The sequence below is a fragment of the Trichoplusia ni genome, chromosome 27 (assembly GCF_003590095.1).
Source record: "Trichoplusia ni isolate ovarian cell line Hi5 chromosome 27, tn1, whole genome shotgun sequence".
Taxonomy (NCBI): Eukaryota; Metazoa; Arthropoda; class Insecta; order Lepidoptera; family Noctuidae; genus Trichoplusia; species Trichoplusia ni.
Genome location: NC_039504.1, coordinates 2,269,058 through 2,288,364, shown reverse-complemented (window position 1 = coordinate 2,288,364; position 19,307 = coordinate 2,269,058). Strand labels below are relative to the sequence as shown.

General features: G+C 33.8%; 1 protein-coding gene across 1 annotated transcript; it reads right to left on the bottom strand.

The window, feature by feature from the left end:
• Positions 1-388: 388 nt before the first annotated feature.
• Positions 389-2,388, bottom strand: LOC113505872. The gene is made up of 3 exons (XM_026888721.1): positions 1,923-2,388; positions 1,523-1,555; positions 389-758 (listed from the first exon to the last, which is right to left on the bottom strand). Exons 1-3 carry the CDS (start codon positions 1,987-1,989, stop codon positions 439-441), a joined length of 420 nt encoding a protein of 139 aa, XP_026744522.1. The 5' UTR covers positions 1,990-2,388; the 3' UTR covers positions 389-438.
• Positions 2,389-19,307: the final 16,919 nt, after the last annotated feature.

Here is a 19,307-nt window from a genome sequence, read left to right as displayed (position 1 = left end):
GCAGTCTCAGAGAGCAGCAGAGAGTAACAGAACAGAGGGTAGACCTGTTTTTGGGCACACGCTTCTGAGCTATAATATGTCCCGCATAGCAGGCTGATCCTGCTGACACTAGCTAAACAAGACACCGTACCTAAACTTGTTCAGGTCATTATCAGTACCGCACTGTGTTACTAGATGCTATGCTAATAGTGATAAGACTATCATTGCCACCTACACTGTATTTACTAAGAATCACTGCTGCAAGTATATGGTGTACAATAAAGAATAATTGAATATAATCTAACGACGACGACACCTGTCATAAAATGAATCGGAATTAAATCTGAAATCACGCAATGGAAAAGTCTGAAAAAACATCGAAAACGAAAAATCAAACTACGAACTACTAAAATAACTTGTTTATTGAAAAATACTTGACAGTAACATTTAGTTTCATAATTACAAATTTGACCTTTCTTTAATTACTTTCTGCATTTCTTGTAAATTCTTCACGGCAGACTTGTGGAGTTCCACCTGGGATTTATGATAGTTAATTTGATCGTTGAAGTAAACAGCAATGCTTTGGTAAAGTTCGCCATCTGCCTTACGATAATATTTCGTAAACTTTATGGCTTTTTCATTGTCGTTGCTTGCGTTAAGGCCGGGTTTTGGATCAACTATTGAATCAGATACATCACAAGGGGTTGTGGGTGACACCTGTGCTATTTCCGGTACATTGTTCTTTTCCTTAGGACCGATTGGTTTTGAGGGTACTCCACCTAATTTTGACAAAAAAATACTTTAATTAATACCCTATAATATAAGAATGGGTGAATGGCTTACATTCACTCTTGGAAGAGGAATGGTGGGAATCTATCAGTGAAATCTAATGAGAAATGAAATTGCTCTAACTGCAGCGGTCGTGTGACTACTTATTATGAACGACGAACGACGAATAATGAAACGTGAATATGTTTAATTGCAAAATTTGTCACAAATATGCACCATAAAAGATCTGATTCTCAAAAAAATATTAACAACGCTTTGTACTTCAAGAACTTTCAAGTAATAAAATGGTAAGTTAGAATATAAACAAGAGGCACACAACTGCCGCGCTGACAATCATGAAATGAGTTGGAACCTTGTATGAACCAAACCCAAATCATAACATCGAAAATTCACAAAACAATCGCAAATAGAAAATCAAACAACCGGTACAAGTAAATTGTATATTGTACAGTAACAGTTCAGTTCCCAAATTACAATTTTGCCTTTTTTTCAATTTCTTTTTGCAGTGTTTCCAAATTCTTTACGGCAGAGTTGTGAAGTTTCACTTGTGATTTGTGGAATTTGATTTGATCGTTGAAGTGGACTGCGATTGTTTGGTAAAAGTCGTCATCGGCCTTATAATGTCTCCTATAATTACAGCATTTTTTATCGGTTTTGCTTGCGTCAAGTGCGTGTTTTGGATCAACGATAGAATGAGATACATCGCTAGGGGTTGTGGGTGATGCCTGTGAGATATTTGTATCATTGTTCGTACCTTTAGTTTCGGTAGGCTTCGATGATATTCCACCTGATTTTGGAAAAACGAAAATTAAAATAAGAGTTTAAGGCTATAAAGTATAAATTATTGGTTCGGTTCGGTTTTTCGAATGTACTGGTAATATTATTGCAATTTTTCAAGATAAACTTTCGTCGTGTACTGCTAGGTTTCTACAACTGCAATGACATAACTACTGAAGACCTCTTGAAACATGAAGTCGTAGGTTATTGCTGTGGTGAGAACGACATGACGATCTACTCACTGCGACGATCATCTCACGTTCACAATGACACCTTCCCTGATTCAAGCACGTAGTCAGCTTGTATGCATATAATATTTAAAGTATGTCTTCACATAAATGAGGTATAGAAAGTAATATTGTCAAAAGAATACAAACCACCGGAATATCTTCTCATAGCACTGAGGCCTTCTTTCAAACTCGGAGACTTAGGAAACCAATTCATGATGATTACATTTAATTTTCTATTATCCAGAAATATAATAAATCTATTTCGTTTAAATGATAAATTTTGAAGGCTGTATTCTACATGTTCATTTTTGACTGACTTTTCTGTTGTTGATAGGTATCTATGGTTAAGCACAGAATGAATTTAATTCAAAAACTATTCTGAGAGGTATGTTTACCTCCTTTATAGAAAATAAGAATTATGTATATGTTTGTACTTTGTTGGGACCCCGATTTACCTGGAATAGTGAAAGCGGGACCGACGTACAGACCTATATGAGGAGTTAAGCATCCTGTTTTGTTTTTATTTTAAGCAATATATCTTTAGGGTTTTCTCCTGAAATTGCTGAAGAGTTTTCGAAAATAAATTGAATCTATTATACGTATACTAACTTGAACGTGCGATAAAATAAAATTTAAACTTGTCATAAATTCAATTTATTTATTCGTATTGATCGAAAAAGGACATGAAAGTGACAACCGACGTACAATATAAATAATATGGACCATAAAACGGAATCGATGAAATAAAATTTTACTTCCTCATATTCATGTTCACAACGCTCGTGGTCACGGAATTATATAGCGCAGCAAAATAAAACGCTGATAAAATGGAATATTTGCTATTTTAAAAAAATACAATTACTTTAAATAGCTGTTTTTTAAAAATTGAATTGCTTAATAATAGGTTCGGTATCCAAAGGTAAAATGGGACAATTATCCTGTCCGTGAGATTGCCTGTCAGTCACTATGTGGATAGACGTGTCTCATAAATCGTCATTCATTTTCACATATTTAGTTCTGCTTATGCTTTAGTCACAACAACAATTACTAGTCATTTTAATGTGTCATATTTCTTTTTCCTTTTTAAAAACGACTTATTTCATAATTTTCTTCAGTAGGCTAAAAAGATAAAAGGTAAAAAATACTTTCATTTCTATTTATCTTTTTTTATCTAAGTTGGATCAGTAATTCAGTTCACTAAATTACTGATCCAAGCTTCTCGACACAAATCGTTTCATATACTATTTCTTATCCTATCTAACCCTTATTTCTTTACAAACCGAGTAAAATTCAATAAAGCTAGCCACACAACACAGCTACATAACTCTACATAACTTGCAAAGTAAATCGAAGGCGGTGACATTTTGGGAGCCCAAACTTTTGGCGAAATTCGGCTTCATTTTTGTGTCCCCGCAAATATTTTCTTACCGACAAATAACAGGCCACAAACATCCTTATATACCTACACAGAGTAACGCTGAATGCTGTCGATTGCCGCTCATATAAGCGAAAATCTACAATTTCTATTCGCAAACGATCGCCACCCGTCTGGGATATCTATTGGAATAAAATGCTCTTTGGATTGCGACACATATGGGCTCCGTTCTGTACTTCGTTTTTATATCTTTTGTCGTATTTGTGTTTGTGATCGGGGATATTTCCTAATGAATAGGTTTTTGTTTGCTTATTTCTTGGGCAAATTGTTTGGAGTATTCAATTTCCGAAATACTCCGAAAATTGGCTGCCAGTAATTACTAAATGAGCAACACTTCGGACATGTATTTTATTAAACTTTTTTTTCATACTTGACGAAGTTTCCAGCAATAGGCACTCTAGGCTAGGTACAGAAATGTACTGCATTATACGATCAAATTTTTAAAGTCTAAGCTTTTTTAGTAATGCTGATGCATCCGACCCTGCCTTCTCATTCAGACGTGAACAAGGCAAAACTTTAGATCGCCAAAAAGTCGAAAATTTTGTTAACATGTTTTATCAAAGGAATCGAAATGTCATAAGAAATTAGTCAAGCAGAAAATTTGGAAAACTGAGTCTTATAACTATTGCGCCTTTCATCAGAGACGACCTTATAAACCTTACCGAATAAGGAGCAAAAACGAGTCTACGGAAGTATAACACAAAAACTAAGGCAAAGCTTTGTAAATCAGTAAGGCTGGCGTGAATTACTATTGCTGGGCGCGAATTTATAGGGGCCGAGTGCTTCCCGCTGTAATTCAATACGAGGGCAACTGAAACAATGAAATACTAACTCTGAGTGTGCTTGCCGTCTTATTTGAGTCACATTTTAAATGGGTTTTAAAGATGCTCATTTTCTTTTTAAAAAAACTTCTCCAGGAATCTCATTTAGTATGGTTGGAGTTACAAAAAAAACGACTTATAAATTAAAAATAAATTATAATTATCAAAGAGTGTAGAAAAGTATTATCATGGTTGACACATTCAAATTTATTTTTAGATTCTTGAGCTTTTTTCTTTAAATTTGACTTTCAAAATGTTGATCTTAATTATCATTTATACTCATATGTATTTCCAAGTATGACTCTATACGAGTCACTACAACCTCTATCTCATTGCCTAAATCGACCGGAATTTTTTTGTAATGTCATAAAACTAATCAACGATCAAAGACAAAGCAATCTTGATACGTTAAACTACGTCAATGGTATCGCAATGCGGCAACAGATAATAAATTAAACATTTAAAACACGTTACAATTGGTACTACAAAGAATTGCGTAAAGTTTCTGTACAAATATTTTTCCTGACAGTCTTGATGTTACTCCTGTTCAAGCAAGTGTATTTAAACTTTAATGAATTTTATGAAGGGGATTAAATTTACGAGGAGTTGTTTAATTTAGTACTGTTATTGCTGGCGCTTAATATAGAAGTTGGATAACACCGGATAAAGCATTTTACGTTTTCCTTTTGAGTAATAAAATAAAACTCGTAACTTTCTTAGTACTAATGGAAGAGTTTGATGAGGAAGTACGATTGGATTAGTGCATTAAAATGTAAATATGACGTAAATCATTATTGAGCCGTTATTGTAACGCAATTATTTAAAATTGTGGGTTAAATAAAAGATAATTTGGAGGCTAGTTTTCTAAAACAATGTTTTCATTAGACCTAGAACATTTACTTAATGTTTAGAGTCACCTGAAGAGTGAAAACGAAACCCTATTTCTAAATGTCCGCTGCAAGCTTGACAGATTAGAGTATATAAAAAATTACAATCCAGGTTAAGTACCGTTTAGTGCAGTCATAAATTTGACGGGTGGCCATTATCTAAATAAAAATATTTTCTTTAGCCTATTTATGAACCTCGGTTTTGCGAGTTCGACTTGAACCGTTATATTTATTTTATGAAATGTACCAAAGCATCGAATTCAGCGTCCATAATATGAATCCACTTAAACATACCGCTAATCTTTTCGGCATTCCTCTTTGTCTCCGAAGTAATATTTTAATTAAGGCCCGTCTGCTATCCGCGGAGGCAATTAAAACTTACGCCACGCCACTGACATTTGTTTTCCTTGACTTAATATTATCCGGATGCACACTTAGCCTTCGTTTATAAACATTTTGTTATTTTGTTCTTATGCTGCTGTTTTGTTTTGTTTTTGGGGAGTCAACGCTTTTAAATTGTATTTCTTTTAAAATTGTTTGATAATACGGATAATGGAAATTCGAAAGGACTGCTTTAGAGAGGAAATTAGTGACGGGAGTCTATACGTATCGGTTTAGCATAAATTGGTATTGAAAACCTAAGGGTATTTAAAAAGTAATAATAAAAGTAAGTATAAATATTCCGTTCTTCATTCCGTACATAACTTCTGGTCAATCAGGTTAACAATGTTCATAATAAACACATTTGTGACGGAATTACGCTTTCATTTATAACTATAAAATAATTTATACCTTTAAAGTCCCTAAATAAAAAAAGAAACAAAGTATATACGAAATTCAGAAAATCAGCTTGAATGCTCATATTTTTCTTAGAGATAAAAATCCCAAGGTCCTTTTTTATTCAAGCGAGAAAGGCTAGAATTTATCGTGAGATACATAACCGGACACCGGGCAACACATCCTGCTATTCAACCTTTTTCATGAAGTAGTATACTGCGATAAGTCTGGCAACATCGCATGAAGTCACATGAACTTGAAACACAATGAGAGTCATTTGTCACGTCGTAGGTTAGAGTTATCTGTAGCGATTCGTGAGAAATATGATCATAAAAATACAGGTATAATATAGATGTTTGGTATTGATATTAAAAACCATTTTTTTGCTTAGAAATAAATGATTTCGCGTGAGAAGTACATTGTTTTTCGGTTAAGACTATTTTATATCGACCGCTATATGATGTGTCACGATATAATGAAAAAATCAAACTCTTGTAGTTGAACTCTGTTGTTTAGTTGTTAAAGTGACTGGCGCGTATAGAAAGGAATCGCAGCTTCAAGTTCTGTCTTAAGTTTTCATTCTAATATTCGTATTTGATTGCAAAATACTTCATATAGATTCATCTCCTCATATAAAAATGAAAAGATTTTTACTGGGTCGTTTTTATCCCACTTAATAAAAATCTCATTTCTGGTTTCCTTTTGTCTCTACTACTATAATATAATCACAGCAGCAATCCGAAAACATCAAAATGAATTACCAATTCTATATTTTACAATAAAATATATTTATTTACTAGTGGCGTGAATTGCTTAACATGTTCAACACTCTTTTACTTTATCCCATTACGGCTAGACTTAAGCATAGCCAAAACACGTCAAACGTATTTTATGTGTCTGGCAACACCGTGGTTACCTAATCCCGTAAGCTTCGCGCTCACAATGGGACTTGCATTTGGTACATACAAACAAACAGTTAGATAAAGAAGATCATTTATTTGTAAATAGAGAGCCATGGTTTTTAAAATCATTTATCTTCTTTGTAATTGAAAAAAATAACAGGTACCACTCTCAACATCGATTTCTAAAATCCTGAAGAAGGCTTTAAATCGATCACTCACAAGACTACTCGATTAAATCATCACAATCATTTAAAAATACCACTAATCAAATGTTGTTTTTTTTTAATGAGATTTAATATCAACTCTTATGAGTGTAACCGCGCCCATTTATAATATCTATGACCGAACATTACACCAAAATTATATCACAAAACCTTTCAGTTAATCTACAAACAAGCTCGTTGTACGCAAACAAGGGAACAAAGTCCAATATTTTCAGTAAACAATAGTAGGCCGCATATTTCTAGCGGTGCCCTCGAGCTAGCCAAAACATGTCGAATATGTTTTATGCGTCTGGCAACACCGCGTAAATCTAATCTCTTGGAAATTATACGAGTGGCTTACATTGTTCGGTTATGGGTTAAGTGTGATGTAGTGTGGTCTGTGCTGAATTGAATTCAGTATAACATTGGAAATTTATATGGTTTCATAGTATCTGTAAGTTGATAGACAAGAATTTCAATCGATATATAAATTGGCTGGTATAATTTTTAGTTATGAATTTGTCAAAAAAGAAAAGACCAAGAAGGTATTTTTTAATTACTGGTTCATTGTGTTTTTAACGTATTTGTTTGAAAATATATAATTAAAGTTTAGAACAAGATAATTTTTTATCCCAAATTTATCATTGCAATACCAACTTCTGTACGAAACATATTTAACATCAGTGCAGTCAATTAACCAACAATCTAGACTCAAAACGTTATATTCTGTAATATTAAGTCTAGCACGCGACTCTAGTCTAGCGGTCTAGCCAGCAAAAATCACAATTTGGCTCACTCCCAGCGTAGTACACCGAATACAGGGTGTAGCCAAACCGAAGCAAGCCTCAATGGGGCTATTGTCTCAACGTTCTATACGAGCTGGTTTAAAACAATGTATGGATATTGTATTGCCATATTTAACATGTTTACAAGACAATTGAATACACAGATATACGAACAAAAATCCTGTCATAAGGAGAAAACGCTGAGGGTGAGAAAAACAAACCGATTGTCATGCAATAAATATATACGACTGCACCTATAGCCGAGTGGTTGAGGACACCCACCAAAGCCTCTGTATGCGTCATGTCGCGGGTTTGATCGCTGCGTAGGACAAGCATTTGTGTGTTCCATGAATGCTTGTTCTGAGTCTGGGAGTTGTTGTGCACGTGATTTGCATGTTTGTGAAACACTCGGCGATACAACAATTAAATTCCTTACTTCAGGAGTCGATTTCAATTTTCATCCTGTAACGTCATCTGTGATAATTTCAAACATCTAGCTATCATCAGATACACGCCAGTTATAGCCTTACGAATGGAAATCATATCCGTAACAAGATTCCGCTTGGGTACAAAACAAAAAAACCAATCAAATATAGGTACATAATTGTAGTTTTTCTTGAATCCTAATTTATTACGACAAAAAAACATCCACTATAAAGCCTACATATATGAGAAGGCAACTTTAAGCTACACATTAAAACATACACCCTGTATAATCCCGGTTTATGTGTCTGGCAATGCTAAGTAAATTTAATCCCTTATTATACTTACACACGAGCTTTAGTTCCTAGTCCTATCCAGTATCAGAGTCGTAAGAGTCACTTAAGCGATACAAATTATATTGTTAAGGTTATGTTATTCTAGAAAAAAAAATAGGATTTAAAGCCTTTTTTACGACCCTATTTTACGATGATAATTAAACAGATGTCGGAAAACGTGATTTTATGAATTTTTACTTCACTGTTTTTTGACATTATCAAATGCTATTTTAACCAATATTTCATCAAATGTCGAGACCAATTTTTAACATTCGGTACCTACTACGGTTAAAACCCAGTACTCTCACTGACAAAACTGCGGACCAAAGACCCTTAAAATTCGCATGAAAAGGATACATTTAATTCCCGCCTTCCAGAGGCAGTCGGAAGCAAACACTGCACAATTTTTAGTCCCTGTCTGGTAATTGGATTGCTAATAGGTCCACGCCGGTACTTAACGCCCGCAGCTGATGGGCCCCGTATCACAAAACAAGGGGTCATGTGGGGGACTGTCCCTCGGTAAACGAATTTTAGTGTGATTGTATAGGCATATTATTTCAGGCCGCACATATTGATATTACCGATGGAATTCAGAAAATTATTAGAATAATTGTAATTTAGGGACATACCTAATGAATTATACCGTGTTTTAGGCTAACTGTTATTCACATGCAGAAAACGAAAGACTTTTATATGCATTACACAAAAAAAAATCTTCTCAAATAATGTCAGCTCAAAACGATGTCCTAAACTTAACTAAACTCGTTGTCATAATCAAAAAATATCCACAAATCAAATTCCAAAATCAGAATACATCTCTTTTCTTCCTCAACCACCCTTAAAACTTTAAATTCAAATCGAAAAAGGAACAATAACATTTCTCGACGAAAAATACACTGACATGCAATAAGTAATCACTACAACTAAAATGTGTACGTGGAACGCGTGGACCCCGCAGTCGCCGCCGGCTCGGCAAATGTCCGACGTCTCGTCTCTCACAAATTAGACGCCCCGAGCCACCGATATCGACTGTCAGGCACAACTGTTCGGTGTTTGTATGCTGATCTGTGTAGTTATAACGCAGTACGCGATTAAGTTGTATCGTAATGAAGATGGGTTTGAGTTTGCGTGTCGTATTTGCTGATGGATATCTCAGTCGTGGATAGTTTCGGGATTTTAAGTATATAAATCCGATCTATGGATACAGGTTGCTTCAAATACAGTGTTAATATATGACATTGAAGTTTAAATTTTCTTCAATAAAATCTTCGGAAATATCCTCAGAAATAAAGCTAAGTTTCATGAAATTTGATTCTCTCGAAATCTTTTATTGGCAAACATATTTACTTCACAGCTTTTACGTAGCGTAAAATCGACACGAGATATAACTTTAGGCTTATTGTTGAAGTAAATGGAACTCACTTGGAAGTAAACAATTGAATAAAACAAAACAACAGCGAAACAACAGTTACATTAAAGGTTCACGAACTCAAATTCGGCGCATAAAATAACAAATATATTTGGCGGCAATTGGCAGAAGAAGCAGACGAGTTCAGGTCTGGTTGGACGCGTGCCAGACCGTCTGACCAGACCAGACCAGACAAGATCCGCGCCACTTTATTACTCATTCATTACACAACTGTAGGCAGTGTGTTGTAGCGTAATTTTAATGAATATTGGATATAATTTAGAGTTCCAAACCCAAAGGGTAAAAAGGAGCCTTTTTGAGACTACTCATTGCAACTGCTGATCCGTGTTAACCTTGGTAGCTAGTTAGTTGGAATTTTCGCAAATTATGACGGTGTTTATTCTTGATTGCCCCTATAACAACACATACAAAAATAATCGGTTAATTTTCAGCTTATTTGACTTAGGAATCCTCAGTGTCGTGCATCCAATTCACACTTGACCAGTTATTTATTTTAGGTTCGAATTTTAGTCTCTAGTTCGTTCGTTAGTCTCTTACAATATTCACAAGATTCTGCGAACATATATGTATACTCGTACCTACGTACTCGTATCATCCTATTTGAATTTCTCCTTGTACATAAACAATTATTGATATCTCAACGAAAGCCCATTAAATTCAGTAAGTTATAGATTTATTTAAAGGTAGCTTACCCATTAAAGATACCTAACTTCAGATAAACATGTATACTATTATTTCAACCAACTAACAGTAGGTTACCTAGTTATTTTTACGTAGAAAGTTTATTACCTAAATTTCGTATTAAACTTTCCGAAAAAATCTAAATGAAGAGATGCCCTGAAGAAACTTAATAATGAGTTAGTTGAACAAAATTTTCTTTCAATCAAACAATTTCAAGACTTTTTTTGTATAATTAATAATAATAAATATATTTGTGAAATAATCAGAATGAATGAAAACAGATTTTAAATATCCTCTCTCAATAAGATAAACATCAAAATGACATACATTAGGTCTACTTGCCTTTTTAATACAAACTTCTCTTCTTATAAAACTTATATTACTTTTGATGTTCAATTTCATATTTATAATCTGTTCCTACTAGTTAAAATAAAACTACACGCGCTCTCAATTAATGAAATCATTTAGGCACTTTTCATTAAATATTTCTAGTTAGAGCCGGAGAAAAACATAACCAAGAAATGATTTATCACCGTAAGGTTCAAAATCATTTGCACGACATAAAACAACATGGTTCATAATCCCATGAAGAAATAATCTGACATCTGCAAATGTCAACCTTATATCTATTTCACTTATACTTTTTTTACTATTAAACCTTCTCTAGTTCAAGTGTTTCAGTACTATCACCACATTTCCATTCATCACCAAGATCAGTGGTTTATCGAAGTTCAAGTAATTTATAGAAGTTGCTTCGAGTTGCCGAGCTAATGGCACAGCGCAGTCGTAAACTGTGAACACAAGTTGCATCGTGGTCAAACATGGTCGCTAGTGAACTAAGACGGTTATTCACTAAGTTTCGCTGAATGTTTGGGGTTTTAAGATTTTCGAAGATTTGAATTATTGATGCTTCTATGTATTATGTAAATATTATTATTGAAGAAGTCAGTAAAGAAAAAAAAGTGGAGACTGTGTTTAAACAACTTTCTCAATAATTCTTAAACTGGTGTTAAAAAGAGAGAGAAGTCAGTAAGCTTCTATTAAGGCGGATGCCTGCCTGGGCAAGGGGGATCGCGTGGTGAGTTATATGAAGGGCAGTAGAAAGTCTACCAGGGCAGCGGTGAGTGTCTGAAAGGGTACCGCGGCCAGGGTACACGATGGGCAAAGGAAAGAACATGGGTGAGTTTTAGTCAGTAGGAGTCTGACATTCCTTTCCTCTTAACCCAAAGCGGATTGAGTCATTTAATTATTTCCGAACCGAAAAAATAAATGAAAGGAAGGAAAGTGGTTGAGTTTTTTTAGTCAGCAAAAGTTTGTCATTATATTTTGTTCAACCTAAAGTGAACGGAATAATGATACCTATACAATCTCAAAAATAGAAATAGACCTAACCTTCACACATCTTTCCATGCCTCACTCTACTAATACCTATCTTAATATTCGACACTATACCTTTAACAGCTGACAGCAACTTGCAATGTAATTCCCCCACAGATCCATTTTGGCACAAAACTCGGCTACAATTAAACCTGGCTGCCGCTTCATCAAAGCCATCATGTAGCCCATGTTCCCCGACCAAGAGCTCCGGCGAACAATGACGTCACAACGATGGCATCGACGTACGAGCCAATTGTCCATGAAACATCAATGTACTGGCGATCGATGGATTTATATAGAGTAGGGTGGGTACAGAGGCAGCGATTGAATGGGAGTGAATGGATGATGGATCTTTGGTATATTATGTGTAAAGCTCGCTTTCAGTCATATAAAATAGAGGAACTGTGATGAGTGGTTTGGTATGGACTAAGAAACTTTGCTTAAAGTTAGGTCAGAGAGAAAACTTATTACAAAAAGTATAGTTAATTTCACTGTGACTATGAGACTGTTTTTTTCGACTGTACAAATAGTTGCTTACCAAAATACTATCTAAATCAGATCAAACTTTATCTGTTAACGAGCGTTATCTAAGTTGTGAAGATATGAATTACAAAACCTTAAAATTGTATAGATCTTGCAGAATATTTTAAAGTGCCTTTTGATAATTAATTTATTCGTTTACTAACGAAAGCGTCGTCTAATGAGTTTCCCATTCCGAGACTTACTTAAAACTAATATTTTAGCTCCTGAGTATTAAATCACAAAATTAACGCTAACATTAATTAAATCATAACCAGCAACAAGTCTGTACTTGTCCTACTCTGTCGTTGGATGGACAATGTAACACCAAGTACTTACGTGAATGGCAGGTATAAACAGTAATTACAAACCATGCATCAAGTTGCATGTACACAACATATATTGAATGAAGGGATTCAACATATAGGATGAATATTCTCGGAATACTAGAGCATTATTAAAGACATAGTAACAGGCTGAGATCAATACACGCTGATTTTTTTGTCGTCTTACAAAAGCAGACCAGTTCATGTATCCGACGTAAAATACCCTTAGGCGCGATTTTTTTTTACCATCAACTAAGATAATAAGTACGAAGAAAATTAAACAAGAGAAATCTGAAATATATTCTTAAAAATGATAAAAACGCCGCCGCCCGCGCCCCTCACCATTGTTACAAGGCTCGGACCGCGCTCGCAACAGAGCTGTGTTTCTAAAAAACTACGAATTGCATCATAATGTTGAATAAAAATTGCATTTTTTTTCCAATCTCATAAATACCTATTTTTTATCATGAATGTGTTCTCGTCATTGGATACATAAAACTGGGCTGCTTTTGTAAGTCGACTAAAAAATCACGATGTATAATAGAAATGTACCATAAATAAGTAAAGTATGCAGTAATTTTTATTCCTCAGGGCTTATTAAACTTTTAAAGCTTTTATAGTAAAAGTTCGCAACACAAAAGCATTAAAACTAAAATAATAAAACTGGCAACTTTAAAAAGAAAATATAAACTAAAACAAAATCCCCCGGGTATTCTAAATTCAAACAGCCGCACAAAAGCGAAACGTTTTCGAAAAAACTAAATATTTACGAAAATAGAACGCAAGAATATGGTCGGTAAATATTTTAAATCGTATTACATATCCACGAGGTTTTTATCATAAAATATGTAAATATTAAAAGCACCCAAATAATCCCCGACGTTGCGTTGATCCCTATAGATGTACAGTAAAATAAAATATTTTACTAGACACGTCTTATAGAAAGGTTTTCTGATCAAATATTCAGGGGGAAAGATTTTCGTGGCGAAAAAAGTTTTAAATACACTGCGATTGTGTGAGAATCGTATGTGATTGATTTTTTTCAACGATTTTTTTATAAGAAAATGAAAGATCAATTTGTAAAACATTCGTCAATTCTTTATCTGCGTGATGGTGTTGAAACACTCCAGTTGACTTCAATATTTGATTTTTTAAGAAGGATACACTAACAAAGTTCCCATGTATATCTTTAGATACAGACTAAATTTAAATAGAACAACATTTAATTGGCTCCTATAGCAACACCAATTAAGTAACTAATCCATCTTAGTTTATTATTTAAGGGTCATAGGTAGATTGAAATATTAAGCCAATATTCGAAATCTGATTAGTTTAAACAGATTTATTAATTAGCTGTTTCTTAGAATATAAATCTGTTTTCATATTTAATTTAACTTAGTAATGCATACTTAGCTAGATAATTATTTCGGACATTTTAAGATAGCTCGATTTAAATAATTTAAATATTTAGATAGCTAGTGATGGAGACACTGGTACTTAGCTGAATATGGGCAGACTCCAACATAGTTGGGAAAAATCTAGGATGATAATGATGATGATGAATTATGGAGACACAAAGTTTCTTGTATTATTATCATGGAATGAGATTTATACAGTTTCTATCGAATTCTTTGTTTAAAAAAGTCCTTTTATTAATTGTCGGTTACTCGCTTATTACATAAGACATAGTCGTCTTTGAAGACATGTGGTTACCCCTCCTGGGGATACAAGCATAATGCTTTGCATACACGCTATATATATAGCAAAAGCCATTAACTAAATATATGACGATGATTATAATTCGAGCTATAAACTTATAACAGATTACAAAAAGGTTTGCATACTTCTTCGATAAGATCTTCATTTGAATGAGAGTGTTAAAACAGCGTTCTGCATTTAAACCCAAATTAGAATGCATTCCTTCCTGACGTTGGCTATACATGTTGATGGATAACCTTAAAAACTTAAAGTAAAAGCATAACCAAACCATATTTACTTTAAAATATTCACACATGCACTCCTTACCTCTATAAAGCACACTTACTATCGGGATCCGAGCTCACGGGCATCGGAATAGCCTATCTTACGAACCAACCCCCAAAAATCTGTCCGTGATTTACCGACGTACTCTCCTTTGAGAATACCATAAAACAGTCCCGTGTCACCGGCACGCGACGAAATCGACTGGTAACGCTTTACAAATATTTTGCGAGGCGAATGGTCGAGTCGTTTCTTTGGATTTATGACGTCGAATATTGACGGTGAGTGGCGATATACTTGTTAAATGTTATGCCGCCCTGGTACTCGCGGCCTGTTTGTGTTCATTTGTTTTGTTTCACCTGGTTTTATATTATTCACGGATGCTATGAGCGATAATTGTGGTGAAAATTCTTCGAATGTAAAATCTACATCAGATTAGCCGTTCACCCTACATAACACTATAAGTAATAGAGAAATTAATAAAAAATAATACGTTTTCAGATATTAACCTTGTTTAGGAATCTGTCAACCATAAATTTGAGTAATTTCTTTACCATCTCTATACATACTAATAATAGTAGAGATCTTCAATATGAATTTAATAACTAACATTTAGTTTTACGCTTATAATAAATTAAATAGTCGCTAAAGTAAATGTACTAACAATCCAGACTAATTGGTTTCATTCACAAACTATAATTAATAACCCTTTAAATTCAAACAGCGTTTGAATAGTAAATGAGTCTCATATTTATACTAGAATTACACTGGAGTAGTTTTCACAGCTGTAAAGGATCAAATAACTTTAGCAACATTTCCATTTGAGAAAAATGATAGCACTCATACATACAATTTTGTCCCAAATCGATACATCAATTGTAATATATTTCCTATTGACGTAAACGAATTGTGATTACATACTCATACCGCTGACGAATAAATAAGACTAGGACATAACAGACAGTAGACGATTAGATCAACCCAAGGCGGGCACGTACTATATTGGATAAATGTCAAACTTGACGTATGGCTTGCGTACAACACTGCGTCTTCCGATACTCGTATGTAACGTCTCGGATAAGTTAACGATATTCCCTAATCGATTTTAATCGATTTACTTCTCGGTGTACTGGCATACTCGGTAACGCTTTCAATAACACCCAATTTATAAAAAAAAACGAGAACGGCAGATTAAATCAACAAATTCAAATTAGGAACGTCGTTGTGTTCTAATTTGACTACATAATTTATTCATAAATTAAAATTGGCTTCTGATAGCGAGAATTTAATTTAAATTGTATTTTTAACGCTGTTTCTAATTTTGAAATAGGTTTTTTATTACAATAAACTAATTTGCATTGCTTTTTTTAGTTTGCGTTATAATTGGGCTTGCCCGCTATGTTGCACTAGCTTTTTAATTTGTCCGAATTTCACCCACAGAAAATCATTAGCTTTTATTTTTTTACAATAAACAATGCATAATGGAATTTTTAATAATAAATTATGTTTGTAATGCTAATTTCATCGTTCAATCCTACTTATTTTAATTGAATACAATTGTTTGGTTTTAGTTACATAATCGATTTTCATTTTTTTAAGTGATCCTTTAAATTTCCAAATCTTTAAACAAAGAAATATAAAATGCCTTTCACGGAGTACAACGCAAGAAATTCAAGCCCTTGAAAAATATAGATTCAATTTGAGAATCAATGAGTTTCGAAATAACGTGTTTTCAAGTTTAGATGATTAGGTACCGCATGAATATTGGAAACTAAGTCAGTTTTAAAAAATGTTATTTATACCAAATAGTTAGTAATCGGGTTAAGGATACTGAAAAATATTTTAGTGACCGAAGTAATAGCACAACACACAGTAACAGCTGTTTAGCTAATCTATTTACTTTTAATATGTTTAAGCTTTAAAATTTTATAGTTTTCAAATCACAGTCGTAGCATTGGTTTCATTCGTAGCATGCGTAGGCCCCGTAGCAAATGTAGCATACGTATCACGCAATTGCACAGTTGCACTAAATTCAAATAAGAGCCTTTCGTCCCGTACTTACTATTTTAATCTTAAATCATTTTTCAATCATTCCATTATTTTTTATATGTTATGCCTTTGCCCAGAAGATTTACATGCTAGTATTACTATCAATAATTTCCAGCCAGTCTCTCATAGCTTACCCCACGAACTCGCCAGCGTCTGTCAGTGACAATTACCCGTTGTTATTATGTCGGTCATGTAACACATTAGCCAGTGATTTCCCATCGGCGTTAATTACTGTTCGATACGTAAACAGAATCGGCTAACAGATATACTAATACCATTGTTTGTTGTGTTCCTATTGTTTACTATTCTTTCTATGAATTCATTACATTAGTATAGATAAGAAAAAAATGCTAAAACACTCGTATGTATCTTGTGATACAGGTAGGTACATGTTTTGGTTGTGAATAATAAAAAGGAAAATCTAATCAACAATTGTATTGGTTAATTTGAAATTGGAATAGAAGTAGATATACAAAAAGTTCAATAAAGTCTGCACTATAAAAGTAGAAAAAGATTCTTAAAAAAGTACAAAATTTCAAACGTATTCGATGTTTAAAATACGGTACTTCGAATCGAATTAAAAAGTAGACGAATAAAACGAATTCAATTTGAGTTTCGATCTAATCAACGTTACAAACGTCAAAGTATTTCTCAACCGCTCAGTTTGCGTACTATTCTGGCTAGATCCGATTAACATCGTATGCTCAGCCTGTCTGCCCGGCATTATACCGAGTTTTGTCCCTTTTTTCAATTGGCCAAAGCCGGTTCTATCCAATGTGAAAAAGGCGAATAAACTCCCTATGTAACTGATACGTTTCTCGTGTTACGTGAGTTTTAAGCTATCCAATGTTTGACAAATATTAGGTAGGGTATTTGTATTTTTTGGGGTACATTTATGGTAATGTTTATTTTAACGGTAGTTCCGTGCAAGTGAAATTAGAAATTGGTAAATGGAAAAGAAGTAGATTAATACTTTCTTAACCTTCGCTATAGAACAATTGCTTAAGATATTGTTTGTCAAATTACTAACCAAAAATATTGCATTGTAAACGATTAGAACGCAGACTTAATAAAACACCATTAATTCCATTTTTCTCATTTCCATTGGAACCAAAATCGTCATACTCAAACTCAATGGAATTAAAAATATTGAACGTCATCCTCAGAATATTAAATGGAGAACAAAAAAAAATAATCTTATTTACCGTGCTCTAGGAAAAGTAATTTACTTTAGTGAAAAGCATTGTCCTGTCAGCGAAATGGGTCAGTATTTCACGTTCTTTGTATACAGCCAGTAACTTAAAAAGTCGAGTTTTAATTTGTGAAAAATATTCCTTTACACTATGGATCTCGAATTTTAAATGTTGGGAATATTTTGCTTATTTCGCTCGGCTTGCCTGACGGAATGTAGGGTGGCATAATTTATATGGAGACATTGTTGTTGGGGCTTCATTTGAAGAAGGCAAAAAAGTGTGTAGTGTTTTCCAGTTGTTTTTTAACTATATTAAGAAATTTAGCTATCTCTTGAAGTTTCTCATAGTTGAGAAAAGAAAAAACTAAAGGAATGATGTAGGTACGACGATATTGAATTGTAAATAAGTGATTTGTTTGATAATTATGAGTTAATGCCATCGATGTCCCGGCATAAGGCATTTGCAGGAAAGATAGATTGAAACGCAAATCAAGTGACAGATGAGAATGTAGCAACACAGAGTCAGCCAGGTTATCCGGTAGCGGAATATTCACGGCTGATGATCATGAAGATGATGATGAATACAAAAAATACATATATATACACACTTAAATTCTGATTACAAGGCAGGCCACGAGAAGAGAAATTCATAATTAACTGATACATGAAAAAACGCATACGTAATTAACTCAATACTATCAAGAATTCTAATTAAACGGGCATTAAATTTAAATAGTTTAAAACTAGAAGAAAGTTTTCTTGGCCTTCAAAAGACAGCCGCAGTGTTTTCGTTCTCACAAATCCGATTTAATTATCCTTCGTCTCATTAATTACAGGCCAGATTGCGCTCGACTTAGTACCACTATGAAGTGATATACAGAAGTTTTAGTCTCAGACACTCCAATTGTTAGATTAGGAAAATCGGAATAAATTCTATGTACTTTTTTTGTCTTGCAAAAATATGACCCATCAGTAGATAAAAAACATACCTTTTGTAACATCAGTCTTTGTCGAAAAATTTACTTTTAGGTATCTTAAATCGAAAATAACAATACAGTTGTTGTTTTAATATCCATTCAAGTCAAAAATGATTCTTTGGCTGCGTAGATCGTAATTTGACTTAACTTTAACAAATCAAGACTTCTATCAAATAACTTTACAGTGTCGTATATTAGAAATGTAAAACAGACGGTGAAATGAGTTTTTGGCGCCGCAAGATCCATCTGGTTCAAAGCATTAATTAGCCTCAACGGCAATCTCAGCTTCTATTTGTTAAGTGAGAATTGCTATTGACTTGTCTGACTTGCTATAGGCTGCGAGGTCCAATTATTCACTAGACGGTACTTGAATTATATACCTTTCAGGTAATAGAAACATGTTGTATGTATAAAGAGATAGATAACACATCTGA

Excerpts from the sequence above, each read along its gene's own strand:
- LOC113505872 (XM_026888721.1), bottom strand. The coding sequence starts at position 1,989 with ATGAATTGGTTTCCTAAGTCTCCGAGTTTGAAAGAAGGCCTCAGTGCT. Across the intron at positions 1,556-1,922 it reads TATGAGAAGATATTCCGGTG|GTGGAATATCATCGAAGCCT; the intron begins GTTTGTATTCTT and ends TTCCAAAATCAG. Across the intron at positions 759-1,522 it reads GAAGCCTACCGAAACTAAAG|GTGGAGTACCCTCAAAACCA; the intron begins GTACGAACAATG and ends TGTCAAAATTAG.